We start from the raw sequence: 23,646 nt of genomic DNA on the forward strand, positions 1-23,646 counted from the left end.
AAAACGCAAAAAGGTACACTACTTATCTAAACTATAATGTTCAAACAATAGAAGAAATTATCTTATGTATATAAAAATAAAAATGTATAAGGAAATATAAAAACAGAAAAGACAGTAAATAAAAAATAAAAGGTTAAAATCAAGTATATGTAAGGATATACAAATGGATTAACAATAATTAAAAATAAATAACTGCTTAAAGGTTAAGTCTCACTAATATTAATAATAATAAAAGAGCTATTTAAATCAACTAGTGGCTATCCTCACCTATTAAAGCCACCAAAAGATTAAAAACTATTAAAAAAAAGAAAACTAACCACCTAGATGGTGACATAAATTAGTCCAATCTTCTGGAGAGCAACCTTACAATATAGGACAAAAGCTATAAAACTGATGAGACCTTTTGACCTGATAACTCCACTTTAGGGAATAAAGGCCTGTAAAATGACTTGGTAGGGAATAAAAAGGAAAAAAAGCAGAGAAAGAACACCTAACTACGCAAAGATATTAATGAAAACTTGGAAGTAACTCAAATGTTCAACTGGAAGTTGGGTTCAAATAATACCATCTTAAATACAACTGAATTTTTTCTTACCGTTAAAATAATGATGACTATTCAAATACACAGGTAAGTATATGTAAAAGTGTTAAGTAAGAAAAATATAAAGCACAAAATGGATATTGAGGGCCAGCCCATGGCTCACTTGGGAGAGTGCAGTGCTGATAACACCAAGGCCACGGGTTTGGATCCCATATAGGGATGGCCGGTTAGCTCACTTGGGAGAGCGTGGTGCTGACAACATCAAGTCAAGGGTTAAGATCCCCTTAACGGTCATCTTTCAAAAAAAAAACTATATTTTCAAAACCATATCAATCTATCAATCATTAAGTGTTAAGACATATGTAGGCAATGTTGTTTTTGCTTTTTGGGGGGTAAGAGGAAAGGGCTTAAGTCCCCCAAAAAAGAGTGATTACAAATTAAACAACCTGGTAATACATGCAGTTTTTCAAAAGTAATTTTTATCCATCTGAGAAATTGTTACCATTAATAGTACAGACGGTCGAGTTTAACCTTATCACAATTATTATACTGTTTTCTGTGATGTGCAAATATGAGAAACAACGCATAACAAAACAAAAAAATTGTGTTCAGTAGATTCAGTAATAATTAACGTGGTCTCACTGCTGGAATATAATACAAAGAGAAACATCAAAATGAACACCAAAGCGATTTAAATATTTCCTTATTGCAAGCAAATTTTAAATCTTTTTTTTTCTTAATTTAGAGTCTACCATACCCTTCCAACTTTCTTTAACTTTTTCTGATTTTCCTCCACTTGGATCTTATTTGAGGAAAGATCGCTGAATTTAGACTTTGGTAACATCACACCTTTCTCTTTTGATTACGCTCCAATTCACTATGCCAGAGGCTAACACAAGGGAACCTCCAGCCCAAAATAAAAAGGGTCAACTTTTTGTGTGTGTCAGTGCTGAACAGAAGGTGCATTTATACCACGAATTATATTTGCAAGAGAACAGTCAATTCAATGCCTTCGATCCTTTACTAAAGTGTATTCTACTTTAAAATTTGCCCATTGTAAACCCAAAATTGTGTTTCACCAATTCTCAAAAAGGTCATAATCCATAGTTTTTATTTAGTGAAAATGCATCTGTACACATACGGTTTACTGATGCTTTAATGAGCTATTTTCTGAGATCTCAGATATACAACGATTATGTTTTTATTCGGTAGTCCATTATCTAAAACCAACAAATTTTGGAATTGGCTCGATGCTCCTTATTATTTTTAATTGTCTCATTTTTCCCAGTCCCGGGTCCGTCAACTCCCCTCCTGAGCCCCTTCTTCTCCCCCCACCCCCCCGCAAAAAAAAAAAAAAAAAAAAGAACAAGCCTGGCTTCAGTTCCCGTATTTCAAGCCAGGACCAACCAGAAACCAGTTTTCTTCCACTAATCCGGAACTCCGGGCTGTTACCAACGCTGTCATTGGCCAGCGTCAGTCCTTGGTACGTGCCCCAAGATAACCCCCTGGTTTCTCTCCCTTTTTCCCCTACAATGGGCCTTCCCCGATGTTTGTAACATATTTCTAATCCACAACACGACACCTATGATAACCAACTCACATTCTTCAAAGTTTTGGGGTGGAAACAAGCGAGACCAAGGGGAGGGCAAGGTACCCTTTCTCCGACTCGCGGGGAGGGGGAAGGAGCAGTCGTTCTTTGGCTCGGCACCGAGCTCTAGAGCCTTGTTGGCTGAGGGGTCGGGGCCGGGTGGGGGGTACAAGGTGGGGAGGGAGTGGAGAAAGAGTTGGGTTGAGTTGAAATGAAAACTTTACTCACCAGATCCTCGAAGCTTCTTCGGTGCTCTTTCCCCTCCCAGTCTAAGCGGCGCGGAATCAGCTGGGGGCCGGAGGAAAAGAAAGGGGAAAGGGGGAGCAAAGGGTGAAGGCAAAGCCTCCGCTCCCCTTCAACCGAACCCAGCCTTGATCCCGGTCCTCGACCTTTTGGCGTCTTTATTTCTCTTGGCTCTATAGCTATTGCCTCAGAGCTGGACGGGGGGGGGGGCGGGGGGGCGGGGCGGGGAGGCCGAGGGGTAGGAAATCCTGAAAAACCGCCTCCCATAAGCATAAAGAGGGGGCGAGTTAAGACCCCAGCGTTGTCTGCCCCTTTTGAGGGAAGAAGCCGGCTCACCCCGGTGACAACAGCTATGGGTGCCTAGATCGAATCCTCCCTCCCGGCCCCTGCCCTCCGCCCCTGACTTGCCCTCCCCTTCCTCCAGTCTCACTCCAACCCTCCCCACCCCTTCCCGAAGGGGCTCCGTACCTGATGCTCCTCGAGCTCCTGCACTAGCACCTGAGCAAAAGGGAAACACGGATATGAGAAGCAGCTCTGGCCATCAATCTCCCTCCCCACTTTGAACCCAGCCGCTGATCGTAGGACTAGTTAAGGTCGGCCTTTCCCTCACCCTCAGCGTAACCGCTCACCCCGCTGCCTCGATTTTCCCATTAGGACAATTCCCCACAACTCCCAGATCCTCCTTCTCCCCCTCACCTGAGCGGATTTGTTGCAGGGTCCGGACTGCAAGAACCTAGCGATCAGGTAATACAGCTCTGAGGAAGAGGGGGGGGGGGGAAGAGGTTAAGAGGGAGGCAAGAAGAGAAATAGAAGCTTTTTCAAAAGAAACTGACAGCCGTCACACTAAGCCCCCATCCCCTTAGCCCCCGGACACAGTTACCCACCGGCTTCGATCTGGGTAGGTGCCGCCGCCATCCTTTTCCCGAGGGGGCTTGGGGGCTTCGCTCCGGAGGGACTGGCGGGGGAGGGTGGGGGCGCTGCCTCTATTGTGGTGAAGCCCCCATGCCCGGGAGTCGCGCCGCTTCCGCCGCACTCCTCGTCCCAGTTTCGGTCTCTCTCGAATTCATCGCATCACGTTTCGACCCATAGATATTCTAGCCCAAGCGCTGAGGAGGCGGAGGAGGAAGGAGAGCGAGAGCGAGAAGAGGAGGGAGGAGCCGAAGTGGCGGAGGGGTGGGCGGGCCAAAGGAGGTGGAGAGAGGGGAGGGTAAAAACGTTGAGAGGGGCCTGCAGAGCTCATTGTTCGCCACTAGAGGCACCAACGCAGCCGTTTGGCTTGGGCTCTCCCAGAGGGCCGACGGTTGCCTAGCTACCGCTCTGGGAAGGACGGGGAGGTGCTAACTGTCGTCCGACGCTCTGGCAACCTCCGTAGAACTCTGTGGTCGCGTCTGCGTTTGGGCCCGCGAGCTCTGGAGTCGGTTACCCTTCCTGTGAGGGCAGTCAGGCCTTTTCCGGTCGAGGGCCTTTTCCGGTCGAGGACCCTTCCACCTCGGGTGATTTTGAGGAATTCGTGCGGGACTCCTTTGACTCAGCTGCTATCCTCGGGGCACTGAAGCGGTTTTGTTTTGTTTTTTCCCTTCGCACGGAAAGGAGGCTAAAGGTTTTTATTCCTGAGGGAGGAAAAGGAGTCCCCACTTGGTCATCACTGGTTTCTCTTAAAAATGATTTTTGTACCAAATGGAAATGCTGTACTTACCAGGCCAGGCTGTGGGACTCATATAGTTATAAAAGAAGACCACTTAAAATGTCCCCCAATTCTGATCAATATTGCATGAGAAATTTGCAGTCAGCCATGAAACATTTCCCCTCTTCTGAAAGTTTAACACGTGCTCCATCTGTCCCATTCCTATAGGATAATGTGCTTTCAAATACTGCCAAAGTACATTAACCAAGAATTTTTATATATTAGTACATATCTTTATGCAAGATAGTTTTCTGCAGGTTCGGGACATTTGTTTAATGTATAACCCCAATTCTTAGTACAGCACTGACTTTCAGTAATTGGTTACTGAAATCTACAGTGATCAAAGAGTTTGTATAATAACTGACATAGATATGGTAAACTGTGTCTCTTTCTTTCCCTAATTTCCTTAACATCCTGTTCCTACCCGATGCCTTGGCCAAAAGAATTAATAGAATCTGAACCTGATGAGACTAGAAATACTGTGTAAGTTGCATTTATTATTTACACTGACATATTCAAATTTGAAGGTTCGCCTTCTAAATTTAGGGCTGTATTCTTAGGTGTTTTTGTTTTTGTTTTTTTGTTTTTTTCTTTTTGTTTTTTGGTGGCTGGCTGGTACAAGGGTGGGATCCTGGACATTGGTGTTCTCAGTACCAGCTCTAACCAACTGAGCTAACCGGGCAGCCCCACGGGGCTGTATTCTGAGAAATTTGGTTTCCTCACTCCGAGCTCAGCCGTTGGCCACAGTGGGCCTAGAATTACATTAAGCTGACATAAACTTAGCCAAGGTTGATTAACTCTCAGTCTGGTCATGTGTTTTCCTCAGAAAGCAATAAGTACATGAGGGAATTGTGAAATGATAGGTTTATCTTTGGTTGTTATGCTATGGCACTTGACAAAACAAATAGTATTAACTGAAAAAAAAAAATTAGATGTTGAAAAGATATGTAAGACCTAGACAACTTACTGCAAGTAGTTTAGCAAACTACCAGACTGTCTGAAAAATTTCTACAGTTCAAGTATGATATATATAACAGTTAACATTTATCAAGCCATTACCATGTACTATGTATGCACTTTATGTGCTTTACATCATTTAATTTTTAAAATGACCCTAGTATGTAGTTTCTATTGTTATCCCCATTTTACAGATGAAAAAGTGACTATATGACTTTGGGCCACCCATATTCTCTGAACCTTATTCCTCAGCTATAAAATGTGAATAAGAAATAGTACTTGCTATGCCTACTCTATTAGTCTACTTCCGTTGCTTATAACAAAATACACGAAACTGGGTGATTTATAAAGAAAACAAAATTTATTGCTTACAGTTTCTGAGGCTGGAAAGTCCAAAGTCCATCTGGTGGTGGCAACAGTGACCCAGGCGTATCACACTGCAAGATGGTGGAAGTAGAGAGAGCAGAGAAGACAGACTCTCTTCTTCCTTCTTTTAAAGCCCTCAGAACCATGCCCATGACCACCATTTTTAATCCATTCACTACTGCACGATCCTACAAGCCTCTGCCTTTTAATTACCATGATAGGATCGCCCACCCTCTTAACAGTCACAGTGGGGACCAAGTGTCTAATATGTAAGACTTGGGGGGCACAATTCAAGCTTCAGTGAGTTTTGGGGGGACATAATTCAATCCACCACACATACTTCACAGGAATTGCTGTAAAAGTCAAGTGAGAATATATTCGTGACCTATTTCAAAATATATGTGGCACTGTTATTCCACTGATCACTTCTGTATCTGTCTGGGTATAATCAGGAGAGAAAATGCAAACAATAATTTGAATAGAGATAAGGAATTATTAATGATAACAGGAGATTGGAGCAATGAGGGATTAGCTAGTTAGGAGTAAAATGAACTCTAAAGAGATCTATTCTTGAAGTTGAGCTCATGGTCCCAGCCCTTGCCCACTTTGCTGCTGTGCATCATGGAGGCCTTCTCCACCACCCAGCCCAGCTCGGCCACCTCCTTGGCCCTCACACTTCAGGCTGCCCAGGAAATCTAGAACATTACCAATATATATATATTTTTTATTTTTACAGAAATATACAGTCATTATTGTGCTCACATTACCAAGATCTTTTTTTTTTTTTTGGCAGCTGGCGGTATGGGTATCTGAACCCATGACCTTGGTGTTATCAACACCATGCTCTAACCAACTGAGCTAACTGGGGAACTCTACATCAAGAACGGCCACAACCTCTTTATTTCTGCCTCGTCTGTGCCTCCCGCAGGCCTCCTCAGAGGCCCCAGCCTGGCCTCAGTGGCATCCTCCACATGCAGCGTGGCTCCTTCCACCCAGATGCACTGCCCCTTCCTGGGCTCCGTCTCCCCTGGCTTCAGTTCACCCTGGGCTCCATGTCGCTGCAGGCCAACCTCAACTCGGTGGCCGGCTCATGCATGCTGCTGTCCTTGCTCAGTGCTGGCCTGGCACACGTCAACCACCACAACCTGACTGACCAACCCCCACGCCATGGGCAGCTTCTCCGTGGGGGCGGCTGGTGGAACAGTTGAAGGTAACTAAGATTTCTATCTCAGCCACAAGACCTATGCAAGGACAGTTTAGACCAAGGCACTGGCTGCACGGTGCTCACTGGCCTGCCAGGCTCCACCACCCCTGGACGACAGAGACAGAAAGGCCAGAAGGACTCAGAACTCTAGGGTGAATTAGCATACACACCTGTAGGAGAGTCTGGGATTGGTCCAGTTTGTACTGTTGATAGTTTTAGATATTTATCATTTTAAACAATTCTGACTTTTTAAATTCCATCTAAGTCGTAAAAGGCAACCTACTGAGAAATGTAAATACCTATGTATGAGAGTATGTACTTAAAGACATGTATCTGAAGGGCTGGCAGGAAGCAGAAATGCCACAGCCTGTTCTGGTGCTGTCTGGCCACTAGACCTGGGCCTCCCTCCACCTCCTGGTGCTGACTCTAGATGTTGACCAATGCCAAAACCAGTTCTCAGAAACTACTGCCCAGTTGGTTGACTCCCACCACTGTTCATATACCAAAGGTGTTCCTGACTTGCTGGTGGGGGAGCAGGGTGTTGCTCTTCATGGTAACATTCTGCACAAAAGGCCCTCTCTTCCCTAGAGGAGCCCAAGCTAATTGTTCAAACCTTTCCTTGTTCCAGAGCCCTTCACATCTGCCCTGTAGCTGCTGGGCACCCGCCAACCCCTCCGTGCCCTTGCCTCATCACAGTGAAATCCTCCCTCTGCTGACTGTTAACCTCCTGGGGCTTAGGGTTGGTGCCTTTGGCATGTGAATGGAGGGGCAGGCTCTGGCACCAGTCGGGCTTGGAGTTCCAGAGCCTATAGGAGTGGAACCTGCAGTCTAGTTTGTTATTCTGTTGTGAGTTGTTCTCCTGAGTAAACTCCCAGAAGCTTGGTTGGCCTGTATAAGTTGTACATTTACTTTTGTATTTCTTTGCTCCTCTTGGGTAATGGTGTGCTGGCGGGTACTGTGGAGCAGGTCAGTTGTGGGTACCTGGTGTTTCTGTACAGGTGAGAGTCTTGCTGATGAGTGGCAGTATTTTATAGAGATGTAATGAAAATTTATAAATTTCATAGACTTGACTTAAATAAATAAAGAGGGCTGGCTGGTTATCAATTGGTTAGAGCATGGTGTTGATAATACCAAGATCAAGGGTTCGGATTCCTTTACCAGCCAGCGCCAAAAAAGAAAAAAAAAAAAAAAAAAAATATATATATATATATATATATATATATATATATATATATGAATAGCAGATGTGATATACATAGTAATGTAATAGTAGATATGATATAGCCACTACCCCTAGAATTGAGATACAGCACCCCTGAATCTTAACCCTGCTAAGATTCAGACCTTGTTGGAGAGGACACAGCCAGCAGAGGCTCACTTGATGACAGGAAAAATGAAATGCTGTGGTGCATTGCAAGCAGAATTTGTTGAAACTCCAGCCTCTGGAAATTACTTGAACTCAGCCCTCTGGAACTTACTAGAAACATACTCTCTGGAATCAGCCCTCTAGGGTGCTTAAGAAAGATGTTCACAGAGAAGTGTTTCAACAGAGGCACTTTACAAAATCACCAGAGGGATGATGCCAAGAGAAGCTGCCTGGTGCTACTGAAACTGCACCACAGAAACTGGGCACTGGAGAGAACTACCTAAGCTGCAGGAACAGCCTACCCAGTGAGCCTACCAGAAGCAGGAAGCTAAACCCTTTCTTCATGAATTGTCTTTCCAGTGCCCTCTACTGACAAAGCATCTGTGCCAGCTGACAAAAGGAAGAATATTTAAATGGCCCAGATCCATTTTCACAGAGCAATCAATAAGGGTCGATTTGGAGATGATAAACAACAAATTGGGCCTGCTGTTTTCTTGACTGTAATGATTAGGTGGATAAGAGAGAAGTTATTAAAATGTGTATGTTCACATAAAATGTGTTTATTTGCTAATTATTCAGGAATAATGTTTTGAAATATTTTGTAACAGCTAGAATCACCAGTCTTAATCCTATGGCCAAAGTCTCAATTGGGAGGGAAGGAAAAATTTTATAAATTAAAGCAAAAATGGATTTACATACAAAAAAAATCTGGAATGTTTACCTTGTAGGTATATTAGTTTCCAAGGGCTACCCTAACAAATTATCACAAACTGAGTGGCTTAAAACAACAGAAATTTGTTCTCTCACAATTCTGGAGGCCAGAAGTCTAAAATCAAGGCGTCACCAGGACCATGCTCCCTCGAAAAGCTCTAGGGGAGAATCCTTCTTCTTTACCTCTTCCATTTTCTGGTGGCTCCTGGCATTCCTAGTTTGTGGCAGTATAACTCCAATCTCTACCTCCATTTTCACATGGCTTTCTTCCTTGTGTGTCCCTGTGTCAAATCTTCCTCTTCTGTTTATTGTTTGTTTGTTTGTTTGTTTGTTTTATATAAGGACATCAGCCACTGGATTTCAGACCTACTCTAAATCCAGATAGATCTCATCTCCAGAACCTTAACATAATTATATCTTCAAAGACCCTGTTTCCAAGTAAGAACATACTCACAGGTACTGGGGTTAAAACATGACATATCTTTCTGGGGGATACAGTTCAGTCCCCTACATAATCCTTTATTCTGGTCTTTAAAAATTATATATATATATATATTTTTAAAGATGACTGGTAAGGGGATCTTAACCCTTGACTTGTTGTAGTCAGCACCGCGCTCTCCCAAGTGAGACACGGGCTGGTCCTTAAAAATTACGTTTTAATGGAATATCAATGTTGAAAACTTAACAGTTCTCCCTAGGAAGGCAAAAGAAAAGAAAGAAGGAAAGAAAGGAAAAAGTTAGGAAATCCTGAGATAGAAGGACAGATGGGGTAAATAAATAAGATTAATATAACAAACTATAAATAGTTGCTCTTTTTTCTTGGGTTCTTTGAAATTATATAGAGTAATAATTACAATAATGTATTTTGGGATTTAAAAGATTGCATACATTATAGTATGTTAATATACTGCATAGGTGTAATATGCATAACAATAATAGGAAAAAAAGAGGGAAGAGGGAATAGAACTATATAGGAGTAACATTTGTTTATCTCAAAGGAACTAAGTTAATATAAAAGTGATGTATATTCTGATAAGCTAAGAGGCATATAGTAAGCTCTACAGCAACCACTAAAAAACTGAAAAATACAGTGAAAAATTTATGAAAAGTTTCACTAGAAAATATTTACTTAAAATAAAATAAAACAAGAAAGGAGGAATAGAACAAAAAAGACATGAGACATATCGAGAACAAAATTAAAATAGCAGACATAAGTCCAACTACATCCAGAATAGCATTACATCTGAATGGATATGTACCACTTCTGGCCTGACAGCATAGGGAGCTTTGTGGACCAGCTCCCTAGTGAAACTACTGAAAATTATAAAATATAAACAACCATCTGAAGTCTCTGGACATGGTACTAATGACATAAAATAAATGAAGTAACATTTATTCAAGAAAACATACTAAAACTCTAAGAACAGTGAAAGTCTATGATATTTGAACCAAACCCGCTCTCTCCCAACCCCCCCTTCAAGCCCATTGGAGAGGGAAATATCACTCTAAACTGAAACAGCTAAGAATATATGACTCCCCCCTAGTTTCCAGTTCAAGGACTGTCTTTCTAGGAGGGGCAGGATATCAGCGTTTATCATGATTTCCCCATTACCCTGCTGAAGATAAATTCTAGTCCAGTGCAGCCAAAAGGTTGGGATTCCCTTCTTCCACCCAGACCCTAATCATGGGCCAAAGCTAGACTTGGACATGGTGTCACTGAGTATAGTGGGGCCTCGATTGCCATTACCCAGCGTTGAGTAGCAATAGATCCATGCTAGGAGAAGGAAGCCAAAGAGACCTAGGGCTGCCACCCCTTTTCTTCTATCAAGCACTCATTTCCTAAGGCAGGGACATCAGAAAGAACTATGCCATTGTCCCAGCCCCTAGTGCCAGAGCTGCGGCTCAGTGACTCTTCCCTAGGGGAAAAGCCAACTTTAGAAAAGAGAGCTCTGAATCTCTCCCCAAAGGAACTGACTTTTTTTGCAACAGAGTGGAGAAATTCAACCCTAAGAGTGTTCTCAAAAACAATGAAGGTTGTGGTAAAAGGCAATTGGAAGAAAATTGGTAGATTTATTGGAACTATAAGCTAAACTGCAACCCAGCTAGTTTGCTAGAGAGAAACAGAGGAAAGAGACAGCTAGGAAGAGCCCTCCATGGGTTGGAGGAAATCCTAAATGTTGGCCTAGGGAAATATCTCTTCAAAAGAGCCCAAATTTGATTGGATCAGCCTGTGAAGCAATTTATGCCCCAATGAATTGTTGAAAATAATAGAGCAATCAGCAAGCAATTAGTGGGATTTAAGAGCTGGGTGTGGTCAGGGAAAGTAATAGTCAAAGAGAGCTCTGCCCAAACCTGTGTCTTCCCAGGGTGATTCTGTGTATTTGTAAGGCTGCATTCCCTGAGGAGCAACATCAGGGGCTTCATACAGTGAAGTAAACAAGAACATGACAAAAAAGAGACCTGAAGTCAAGGAGACCAGTACCCAGGGTTGCTGCAATATATTATCTAAAATATCCGATTTCCAACCAAAAATTATGAGACATACAAAGAAATAGGGAAGTATGAAACATACACTAAAAAAAAGAAGGCAACAGAAACTGCCTGTGAAAATGATCAGATGTGGAACCAACCTGTGTCCATCCACGGATGACTAAATGAAGAAAATGTGGTACATATACAGAATGGAATGCTACTCAGCCATAAAAAAGAATGAAATCCTGCCGTTTATGGCAACTTGGATGAGCTTGGAGAAAATTATGTTAAATGAAATTATCCAGGCACAGAAGGAGAAATACCAAATGTTCTCACTCATATATGGAAACTAAAAAAGTTGATCTCATAGAAATAGAGAATAGAACAGTGGTTACTAGCAGTTGGTAAGAGTGGGGGGAGATGGAAAGAGGGTGGTCAATGAATACAAGATTGCAGCTAGATAGGAACAATAAGTTCCAGTGTTCAATAGCACCATGGGGAGACTACAGTTAAAAGCAATTATTGTCTAATCTCAAATAGCTAGTAGAGAGGATTTTGAATGTTTCTAACACAAGGAAATGACATATGTTTGAGGTGATGAATATGCTAATTAACCTGATATGATCATCACACACTGTATACACATATCCAAATATCACATTTTACCCTGTGAAGGTTAATTCTAGGTGTCAACTTGATTAGATGAAGGAATGCTGAGAAACCTGGTAAAGCTATCTTTAGGTGAGTCAGTGAGGGTGTTTCCAGCAGAGATTAGTATGAGAGTCTGAATGGACTGGGTGTGAAAGACCCACCCTCAATGTGGGTGGGAACCATCCAATCTACTGGGGGTCCAGAGAGAACAAAAGACAGAGAAAAGAGGTGAAGCTCTCTCTTGATCCGCTGGAGCTGGGATACACTCTTCTCTCCTGTCTGTGGACATCAGAGCTCAAGACTTTTCAGCTTTTGGGTTCCAGGACTTACATCAAGGACACGGTCAGCTTCCCTGGTTTTGAGGCCTTTGGACTTGGACTGAGCCATGCTACTGGCATCCAGTTTATAGGCAGCCTATCGTGGGACTTTTCTTCACAGTCACATATGTTAATTCCCCTAATAAATCTTTCATAAAATTATAACATATATTGATTCTGTCTCTCTGGAGAACTCTGGCTAATACATACCCCATAAAAATGTATAATTATCATGTGTCAATTAAGAAAAAATAAATTTAAATTAAAAAAAAAAAGATCAGATGTCAAACTTAATACACAAAGTCTTCAAAGTAGCCATTACAAATATGTTTGAAGACCTAAAGTAAACCATGACTAAAGAAGGGAAGAACGGTATGATGTCAATGTCAAATCACATAGAGAATATGAATAAAGAGAAAAATTATATATAAAAAAGGAACCAAATGAAGATTCTGGAGTTCAAAAGAACAGTAATTGAAATGAAAAACCTCACTAGAGGAAACAAGAGTAGTTTTTTTGTTTTGTTTTTGTGGCTGGACAGTATGGGGATCTGAATCCTTGACCTTGGTGTTACAAGGCTGTACTCTAACCAACTGAGCCAACAAGAGGAGATTTGAACTGGGAGAATAAGGAATTAACAAACTTGACAATAAATTAGTAGAGCTTATGAACTCTGAAGAACAGAGAGATAAAAGAATGAAGAAAAATGAAGAGGGCCTCAGACAAATATGAGACAAGATTATGTGCAAAACATATATATAATGGGAATATCAAAAGGAAAGAAGAGTGAAAAGGGAGCAGAAAAAATATTTGAAGGAATAATGGCTGAAAACTTCCCAAATTTATTGAAAAATATTCATCTACATATGCAGTAAGCTCAGTAAACTGCAAGTAGTATAAGTGCAGAGAGATCCATGAACACACATAGTAAAAATACTAAAAGACAAAGACAAAGAGAAAATTTTGAAAGCAGCAGAGAAAAATGACTCATCACTTAACATGGGAAGATTACAGGCTGACTTCTCATCATAAACAATGGAGGCCAGAAAGTAGTGGAATAACATATTCAATGTGTTCAAAGAAAAAACTCATCAAACAAGAATCCTATATTCAACAAAACTAACTTTAAAAATGAAGGTTAAATAAAGACTTTCCCAGATAAACAAAAATGAGAGAATTTGTTGCTAGTAGACCCACATTACAAAAAATACTAAAGGAAGTTCTTCAAGGTGAAAGCAACTGAATCCAGACAGTAATTCAAATCCACACAAAAAACAAGGATCAATGAGAAAGAAAATTACATAATTATAAAAAAAAAGACAGTATAAGTCCATATTTGTTCTCTTTTCTTAAATGATTTAAAAAATATCATATAAAACAATGTGCATATAATGTAGTGTTTGCCCAATAAAATATTGAAATATAATATATTTGCCAATAACAGCAAAAAGAATGTTGATGAAAACAAAGCTGTACTGGGCTAAGTGACTGTAGATGGTAACTCCAACCATAGGAACAAATGCAGAGAATCAGAAATGATAAATATGAAGGTTAATACAACAAAAGCTGTAAATATATACTAGCTCTTCTTTCTTCTCATAGCTTCTTTAAAAGTCAAAAGTATGTAAAGTAATTATTGTAGTAATATATTGTTTGGTTTGTAACATTTATAGAGGTAGTATGTATAACAATAATATCACAAAAAGGGAAGAAGTGGAGTAGAGCTATAAAGGAGTAACATTTCTATATCTCAGCAGAATTAAATTAGCATAAATCTGAAGCTAAGGGTTTCATTCCCTGCACTAGCCAGCCACCAAAAAAATAAATAAAAAATAAATCTGAGGATGATTCTGATGAGTAACAATATATATGTTAAGAACTAGAGCAACCTCTAAGGACATAACTCAAAAAAGCATTGTAAAAAAAAATCATTAAAGAAATTAAAATGCTTCATTACAAAAAATTCACTTAATGCAAAAGAAGGCGGTAAGGAGCAATAGAGAAACAAAAAAAGCACAACACATATGAAAAACAAAAAGTAAAATGGCAGATACAAATCCAAATGTATTGATAAACCCATTAAATGTGAGTAAATTAAACATCCCTCAAAAGGCAGATTGTCATTTTGGATAAAAAACATAATTCAACTCTATGTGGTCTACAGGAGAAACACTTCTGATTCAAAGATACAACTAGATTAAAATTAAAATGATGGAGAAATATATATAATGCAAATAGCAAACATAGGAAAGATGGAGTGGCTATACTAACATCAGAAAAAAACAAAATTTAAAACAAAAAATGTTACTAGAGATAAAGAGGGACATTTTATAATGACAGAAGGGTCAATACATTAGTAAAATATAATGATTATAAACATATATGCACTAACAGCATAGTACCAAAGCACATGATACAAAAACTGACAGAAACAAAGACAGAAATAGACAAATCAACAGTCATAGTTGGGAACTTCAATAGTCTACTTTTGATAATGGATAGAATAATAAGGCAAAACTTCAGCAAGGAAATAGAAGACTTGAAAAATAATGTAAGCCAACAAGACTTAACAGACATCAATAGACACTCCACCCAACAACAGCAGAGTATACATTCTTCTCAAGTGCACATGGAACATTATCTGGGATATACCATATGCTAGGCTGTGAAACAAACCTCAATAATTTTATTTTATTTTATTTTATTTTCATTTATTTTTTTTAATTTAATTTTATTTTGTCAATATACAATGTGGTTGATTATTGTAGCTCATTACCGAAACCTCCTTCCTTCCTCCCTCTCCCCCTCCCTCCCAACAACCTCCTATCTGTTTGCTTGTGGTATCAACTTCAAGGAATTGTAATTGTTGTGTCTTCTTCCCTCCCCCCCCAGTTTATTTGTGTATTTATTTATTTATTTTTAGCTCCCACACATAAGTCAGAACATGTGATATTTCTCTTTCTGTGCCTGACTTGTTTCACTTAATATAATTCTCTCTAGGTCCATCCATGTTGTTGCAAATAGCAGTATTTCATTCTTTTTTATAGCAGAGTAGTATTCCATTGTGTAGATATACCACATTTTCTGTATCCACTCATCTGATGATGGACATTTGGGCTGGTTCCAACGCTTAGCTATTGTAAAGAGTGCTGCAGTGAACATTGGGAAACAGGTATACCTTCGACTTGATGATTTCCATTCCTCTGGGTATATTCCCAGCAGTGGGATAGCTGGCTCATATGGTAGATCTATCTGCAATTGTTTGAGGAACCTCCATACCATTTTCCACAGAGGCTACACCATTTTGCAGTCCCACCAATTTTAAAAAGATAGAAATAATAAAAAGTATGTTCTCTGTCTACAATGGAATTAAATTAGAACTCAAAAACAGGAAGAAAATTGGGAAACTCACAATATATGGAAATTAAACTGCACACTACTAAACAACGAATGAGTCAACAAGAAATCAAAAGGGAAAATAGAAAATACTTCAAGATGAATGACAATAAAGTCTGACCAAATTAAAAAAAAAAGAACACTCAAGTTACTAAAATCAGGAATGAAAGAGGAGACATTACTGCTAAGCTCACAGAAACAGAAAGGATTATAAGATAATACTGAAAACAATTATACGCCAACAATTTAGATAACCTGGATGAAATGGATAAGTTCCTAGAAATACACAGTCTATCAAAATGGACTCACAACAAAATAGAAACTCTGAATACATATATAATAATTTTAAAAATTGAGTTAGTAATCAAAAAACTTCAAGCAAATAAAGCCTAGGCCCATATGGCTTCACTAGTGAATTCTAGTAAACATTTTATTTTTTAGCATTTATCTATCTTCTATCTATCTATTTATTCATTTATTTTTATTTATTTTTAAAGATGACCGGTAAGGGGATCTTAACCTTTGACTTGGTGTTGTCAGCACCACGCTCTCCCAACTGAGCTAACTGGCCATCCCTATATAGGGATCCAAACCTGTGGCTTTGGTGGTTTTCTTTTTTTTTTTTTTTTAAAGATGACCGGTAAGGGGATCTTAACCCTTGGCTTGGTGTTGTCAGCACCACGCTCAGCCAGTGAGCGAACCGGCCATCCCTATATAGGATCTGAACCCATGGCCTTAGTGTTATCAGCACCACACTCTCCCAAGTGAACCACGGGCCAGCCCCTTTATTTATTTATTTTGGCAGTTGGCCAGTTCAGGGATCTGAACCCTTGGCATTCATGCTACCCAAAAAAGAATTAATGGCAATTCTTTACAAAGCCTTCCAAAGAAATGGAAGAGGAGGGAACAGTTCCTAACTAATTCTATAAGGCCAGTATTACCCTGATATCAAAACCAGACAAAAACATTACAAGAAAAGAAAACTATAAACAATATCTCTTCCAAATATAGATGCAGTGTTTCAGTTGGTTTGATTAATCCATTTTGAGGAGACAGGGAGCAGGGAGCTCGTCTGATCCAGGGGCCCTGAACCAAGGAGCAGCGGAGTTTGAGAACTCAGCAGCTCCAGGTTCAGTGGCAGCGGCCCCGTTGGCCAAGATTGGGGGTAGGTAGGCTCCAAGCACACCGGGGGTGTGGGGGGAGGGGTGGACTTTGTCTTTGGCTTCTGAACTGGGTCCTGTTTCCACAGCGTACATAACTCACGGCCTGCACAAATCAGAAGGTCGTTGATTATTGATGGTTTCAGGAATCTGATGATAAAGATTATGGAAGAGATTCAGGCCCTACTGCTAATAAAATTCAATCATCTCCCCTAAAAGCTAAAAATAAGGGGCAATCTGGAAAGAATTCACAGGAGGATAGTGAGGACTCAGAATAAAAAGATGTGAAGAGGAAGAAGGGTGATTCTCACTCAGCAGAGGACAGTGAAGATGGAAAACAAGATCATAAAAATGTGTGCCAGCAACAGCAGGCAGCATCTAAAGCAGCTTCTAAACAGCGAGAGATGCTCATGGAAGACGTGGGCAGTGAGGAAAAACAAGAAGAGGATGAGACACCATTCCAGGAGAAAATGCCGGCAGATTTCCCAGTGGAAGACGATGATGGTAGTGACTATGGCAATTCAAAAAAGAAAAAAAGAAGTTTAAGAAGCCTGTTTTAGTCCATTTTGTGTGGCTATAACAGAATACCTGAGACTGGGTAATTTATAAAGGAAAGAGGTTTATTTGGCTTACGATTCTGGGACAGTTGCATCTGGCACGAGCCTCAGGCTGCTTCTACTCATGGCAGAAAGTGACAGGCAGCTGGTGGGTACAAGCAGATCACATGGCAAGAGGAAGCAAGAGAGAGGAAGCAAGAGAGAGAGAGAGGTGCAGGGTCTTTTAAAGCAACGAGCTGTTGTGGGAACTAATAGAGCAAGAACTCACTCATTTATCCCCCCTCCCCCAGGGAGAGCATTAATCCATTCAAGAGGGATCCGCCCCCATGACTCAATCAGTGTCCAACACTGCCACATTGGGGATCAAATTTCCACATGAGTTTTGGAGGGGACAACACATCCAAACTCCATCATTCTGCCCTGGCTCCCCAAAAGTCATGTCATTCTTACATACAAAATACAATCATTCTATCCCAACAGTCTCAAAAGTCTTAGCTTGCTCCAGCACCAACTTAAAAGTCCAAAGTCCAAAGTCTCCTCCAAGACCAAAAGCAAAAGTCCTTCCAACTGTGAACCTGTAAAAGTCAAAACCAAATTTATCTACTGCCAAGATACAGTGGTGGAACAGGCATTGGGTATACATTCCCATTCCAAAAGGGAGAAATAGGCCAGAAGAAAGGAAAAACATGACCCAAATAAGTCCAAAATGCAGCACGGCAGACATTATGTCTTAAAGCTCCAAAATAATGTCCTTTGACTCCAAGTCCTGCATCTTGGGAACAATTGGGCATCTGGGTCCCCAAAGCCTTGGGCAGCCTCACTCCCACATCTCTGCCAGGCACAGCCCATTGGGCTGCACTGGTGCCTGCAGCTTTTCCAGGCCAGTGTTGCACATTACCAGTGGCCCGTCAGTTCCAGGGTCCTGGAGGAAGCCCTGCTGCCTTGGCTCTACTAGACATTTCCCTGGTGGGGGCTCTCTGTGGGGGCTGCGACCCCACTTCCCTGCTTGGCATTGCTCTAGTAGATGACCTCTGCGGTGTCTCCACTCTTGCAGCAGGTCTCTGCCTGGGCCTCCAGGCTTTTCCATACATCCTCTGGAATCTGGGTGGAGGCTGCCTTGCTTCCACTGCTCTCACATCCTGCCTGCCTGAAGACTTAACACAACTTGGACGCCACTGAGGTTTCGGGCCTCTACTCTCCAGGGCTGCTGCAGGAACCACACTTGGGGCTGCTCCAGCCATAGCAGGTGGGATGCAGGGAGCAGGTTCCCAAGGGCAGCTGTGCCACAGGTCCATCCTCTGGGACAACTCAGTCCTTCTAGGCCTCAGGGCCTGTGATGGGTGGGGCACCCTTCCAGACTTCTCAAATGCCTTTAGGGCATTTTCCCCATTGTCCTGGTTCTTAGCATCTGGCTGCCTCACTGCCAAGATAATGTCTTTAGCAACCAGTTTATCTGCTTCACCCTTGCATTGTTCACTGGCTTTCCACTACTTTACCACATGGCCAGGCTGCAAATTTTCCAAATCTTTATGCTCTGATTCCCTTTTAAATTCTGGCTTTACATTATGATTTTGCCACCATAACTCAGAGTAGGCTCTTAAAAGTAACTAGGAAGCTTCCTTAATGTTTTGCTGCTTAGAAATTTCTTTGTCCAAATGCTCTGGTTCACAACTCTTAAATTCCAACTTCCACAAAGTCCAAGGGCATGGACACAATGCAGCAAAATTCCTTGCTATGGCATAGCAAGGGTGATCTTTGCCCCAATTCCCGATAAGTTCCTCATTTCTATCTGAGACCTCATCATCCACATGGTCTTTACTGTCCACATTTCTATCAACATTCTGGTCACAGCCGTTTAACCAATCTCTAAAATCTTCCAAACTTTCTCTCATCTTTTTCTCTTCTTCTAAGTCCTCCAAACTCCTCCAACCTTTGCCCATTACCCAGTTCCAAAGCTGCATCCACATTTTCAGGTATCTGTATAGCAACACCCCACTCCTTGGTACCAATTTTCTGTTTTAGTCCATTTTTTTTTTTGAAAGATGACCGGTAAGGGGATCTTGACCCTTGACTTGGTGTTGTCAGCACCATGCTCACCCAGTGAGCAAGCCGGCCATCCCTATATGGAATCCAAACCCATGGCCTTGGTGTTATCAGCACCGCACTCTCCCGAGTGAGCCACAGGCCGGCCCCTGTTTTAGTCCATTTTGTGTTGCTATAACAGAATACCTGAGACTGAGTAATTTATAAAGAATGGAGGTTTATTTGGCTTATGATTCTGGGACAGCTGCATCTGGCACAGGCCTCAGGCTGCTTCTACTCATGGCGGAAAGTGGCAGGCAGCTGGCAGGTACTAGCAGGTCACATGGCGAGAGTAAGGAAGAGAAAGGAAGCAAGAGAGAGAGAGAAGGTGCCAGGGTCTTTTTAAGCAATGAGCTCTCATGGGAACTAATAGAGTGAGAACTCACTCATTAATCCCTCCTCCACCAGGGAGAACATTAATCGATTCATGAGGGATCCACCTCCATGACTCAATCAGTTTCCAACACTGGCACATTGGGGATCAAATTTCCACCTGTGTTTTGGAGGGGACAACACATACAAACTCCATCAAAGCCCAAATCTGAGAGAAAAGAAAAGAAAATGTCCAAGCCCAGGCTAAAGGCTACAGTGATACCAAGTCCTGTGAAAGACAAAGAGAAAGTAGTTCCCCCCATAGCTTCAAAGGCATCAAAGGAAAAGACTCCTTCTCCCAAAGGGGAAGATGAGGAACAGAAAGCCCTCCAGTAAAGAAATCATCTGCAAACCCTCCCACCCAAGAAGTATGGGGATGAAGGGTCTGAAGATGAAGCCCAGTCTGGGGAGGATTAGAAGTGATGATGGTTTTGGGAGAGATTTTACTGAAAAAAAGAAAAAAGAAAAAAGGGAAAAGAAAAGAGAACCTACTTAAGATAGAACATGGTTTTGGCTATGGGTTGATTCATAGGCTTTCAGTGCTTTTTTCCATTTGTTGAAAATAATGTTTCTCTCTCTCTCTCTCTCTCTCTTTTCTTTTTTAAGGAAGGAGTAAAACTATTTGTAGATGGCATGAGCTTGTGTATAGAAAATCTTAGAGAATCCATTAAAAAACTATTAGAATAAATGAGTTCTGTTAACCTGAAGGATAAAAGATCAATGTATAAAATCAATTGTATTTTAATGTGCTTTCAATGAACAATCTGAAAATAAAATTAAGAAAACAATTCCATTTACAATAGCATCAAAAAGAATAAAATACTATGGAAAAAGTTATTTAACCCAAGGACATTCAAGATTGTAAACTGAAAACTACAAAACATTGTTGAAAGCAATTAAAGAAAACCTGAATAAATGAAAAGGCATCCAATGTTTATGTATCAGAAGACTCACTATTGTTAAGACTTCAATTTTCTTTTTCAAATTGGTCTACAGATTTAATACAATCCCTACCGAAATCCCAGGTGGCTTTCTTATGCAGAAATTGGCAAATTGATCCTAAAATTCATTTGGAAATAAATAGGCCAGAATAGCCAACACATACTTGAAAAAGAACAAAGTTGGGAGAACCACTTCTTGATTTCAAGTTACTACAAAGTTAAAGTAATCAAGACAGTGTGGTATTGGCGTAAGGATAGACATAGGTCAATACAAAAGAATTGAGGGTCTGTAAACCCTCAGATTTCCAGTCCACTGGTTTTTGACAAGGCTGCCAAGACAATTCAATGAAGGAAGAAATGCTCTCTCTAACTAATAGTGCTGAGACAACTGGATATCCACATAAAAAAGTGTGAATTTGGAACTCTACCTCACACCATATACAAAAAATGAACTCAAAATGGATCATAGACATAAATGTAAGAGCTAAAACTATGAAACCATTAGAAGAAAACATAGGCATAAAGCTTCATAATCTTGGATTTGGCAATGGTTTCTTAAATATGACACCAAAAGCTCAAGTAACAAAAGAAAAAAATATATATGGGACTTCATCAAAATTAAAAAATTTGTACATCAAAGGACACTACCAAAAAAGTGGAAATAAAACCTACATAATGGGGAAAATATTTGCAAATTATATATCTGATATAAGAGGCTTAAATGTATAAAGAACTCTTAGAACTCAAAAATAAAAATGCAAATAACCCAGTCAGACAATAGGCAAAAAATCTGAATAAGTACATGGAAATATCCTCAATATCTTTAGCCAAAAGGAAAATGAAAATCAAAACCACTTCATACTTACTAGGATGTCCGTGATCAAATAAACAGATAATGAGTGTTGGTGAGGATGCAGAGAAATTGGAACCCTCATATATTTCTGGTGGAAATGTAAAATAGTGCAGCTGCTTTGGAAAACTGTGTGGCAGTTGCTCAATAACCTTAACATAGAGTTAGCCAACAATTTCACTCCCAGATATATACCCAACAAAACTGAAAACATACATCCACCCCCCAAAATTACATGAATATTCGTAGCAGCATTATTCATAATAGCCAAACAGTGGAAGAAGCCCAGATGTCCATCAACTGATGAATGAATAAACAAAATGTGGTATATCCACACAATGAAATTTCATTCCACAATTAAAAGGAAAGAAGTTCTGATACATGCTACAAACATGAATGAACCTTGAAAACATTATGCTAAGTGAAAGAATCCATCATATTGTATGATTCTATGTAGATGACATGTCCAGAATAGGCCATTTATTGAGACAGATAGCAAATTATTGGTTGCCTAAGACTGGAAGACTTGGGGGGGGGGGGTGGAATAGGGAGTGACTGCTAATGGGTGTGGGGTTTTTTTTTTTGGAAGTGATGAAATGTTCTAAAATTGATTGTAGTTATGGTTACATAACTCCGAATATAATAAAAACCATTGAATTGTGTATTTTAAATAAGTGAAATATATAGTATTGAGTTGTATCTCAATAAAATTAAAAATGAATAAATAGCTAAATATTTATATAAGGTATATATATACTGCAGTATATGGGAGAAAGTGGCTAGTAAGAGAAACAGGATATGCATGGCTTTGAAAGGGAAGAATATTTTTACTAGCTTCAACACTAAATAATGACTAACTTGGGAAACTAATGATACCCTCTTTAAAGTAACGGCAAAAGTAAGTTTAATAATTAAGCGATATCCCCTTACTGTCCAGCTGCCAACAATAATAATAATAATAACAATAACAACAACAACAATAATAAAGCAGTATTAATATCACCCTATTATTCCCTGTTTTCTAGAACCCATTTTCTGGTAGTTCTTTTCTAGTTTGTTTCAGCAGTATAAACATATTTGACCAGAAATTCATAACCATAGACTATATGATGCTAAGACTATATTATCCTTACAATTCTCCTCTCCTCAAAGGAAAACAGTTTTGTTTGGAGGCATCTTTGTTAATTGGACCTACTGAATAAAGATTCTACTTCAGTCTTTTATTGATGTAATGATTTCTAAGGGAGTGTGCCAAGTTGAAATTATTTTTAAAAATAACATTTTTACTACTTCCTGTAGTATACCTCTTCCTTGTCTAGACTCACTGTATTTTGTTACCCTCAAGCATTTGAGTACTTGAGTTTTATTTACAAAACCTAATGTTAAATGAGGCAGAACCCCTTAAAACCACTCAACTGCTTCACAGATACTAGTATTGCTCACACCCTGTCTAACAAATTAAAAGATTGAGGGCTCTCGAATGCCAGATGAGCACAGAGTAGCACCACTGTAGGGAGATTATCCATAGCTAGAATATGTTCACAAAATGGCTCTGCTCCTACCCAAAGCCTCCAGGGTATTTCTAGAGGCATGGAACAACACAGGGAGCTAGGCTGAAATCATGACAAAAGTCTTTGGGAAATCTGTATGCTTTGTGGTTTACTCATAAACTCATTCTCTTTCCTTAGGCCATTCCAAGCCTTTATACTTTTGAGGTTAAGTGACCCATCATATTCATGTTTATTTTCCTGTATTTATTCAATGAGTGAGAGAGGCTCCATTCCATCAGAATCCCTCAGGTAACCTAAACAGGAAGTGGAACTTTCCTCTCCCTGCCCTTTCTGGCAGAAGTAAGCTATAGTAAGTTTTTTGGGTTTTTGGGGTTTTTTTTTATGCTTCACAATTTGCGTGTCATCCTTGTGCAAGTGCCATGCTAATCTTTCTATTGTTCTGATTTTAGTATGTGCTGCTGAAGCAAGCACCATAGTGAGTTTTTTAAACATAGTCCTCTAAATGACCATCCTTCAGTGATATGCTTTGGGTTAATCTCACTCAAAGATCATTCTTTTCCCATTTGACTTTGCCAGATTTACCTTTTACTTGATTCCTTTTGTGCATCAAAAGACTGGTGTACTAAGAGCCTAATTCACTTTACAATGATAAAAAACCAGTCAGTGTCAAGGTCAGA

The 23,646-nt window shown here is 40.3% G+C and overlaps 1 protein-coding gene and 2 pseudogenes across 1 annotated transcript in view; 1 reads left to right on the forward strand and 2 right to left on the reverse strand.

Moving 5' to 3' along the window:
* BRWD3 (bromodomain and WD repeat domain containing 3) overlaps window positions 1-3,287 on the reverse strand; it is a 115,959-nt gene extending 112,672 nt beyond the window's left edge. The window contains exons 1-4 of the mRNA XM_063083354.1: window positions 3,257-3,287; window positions 3,069-3,127; window positions 2,841-2,870; window positions 2,358-2,417 (exon numbers count right to left, since the gene is read on the reverse strand). Coding sequence (XP_062939424.1) covers window positions 2,358-2,417; window positions 2,841-2,870; window positions 3,069-3,127; window positions 3,257-3,287 — 180 coding nt within the window. The remainder of the gene's footprint in view (window positions 1-2,357; window positions 2,418-2,840; window positions 2,871-3,068; window positions 3,128-3,256) is intronic.
* Window positions 3,288-7,133: 3,846 nt separating this feature from the next.
* Window positions 7,134-20,084, forward strand: LOC134368119 (nuclear ubiquitous casein and cyclin-dependent kinase substrate 1-like; annotated as a pseudogene).
* Window positions 20,085-23,339: 3,255 nt separating this feature from the next.
* On the reverse strand, window positions 23,340-23,438 carry LOC134368799 (U6 spliceosomal RNA; annotated as a pseudogene).
* Between the last annotated feature and the right edge of the window lie 208 nt (window positions 23,439-23,646).

The sequence above is a fragment of the Cynocephalus volans genome, chromosome X (assembly GCF_027409185.1).
Source record: "Cynocephalus volans isolate mCynVol1 chromosome X, mCynVol1.pri, whole genome shotgun sequence".
Classification (NCBI taxonomy): domain Eukaryota; kingdom Metazoa; phylum Chordata; class Mammalia; order Dermoptera; family Cynocephalidae; genus Cynocephalus; species Cynocephalus volans.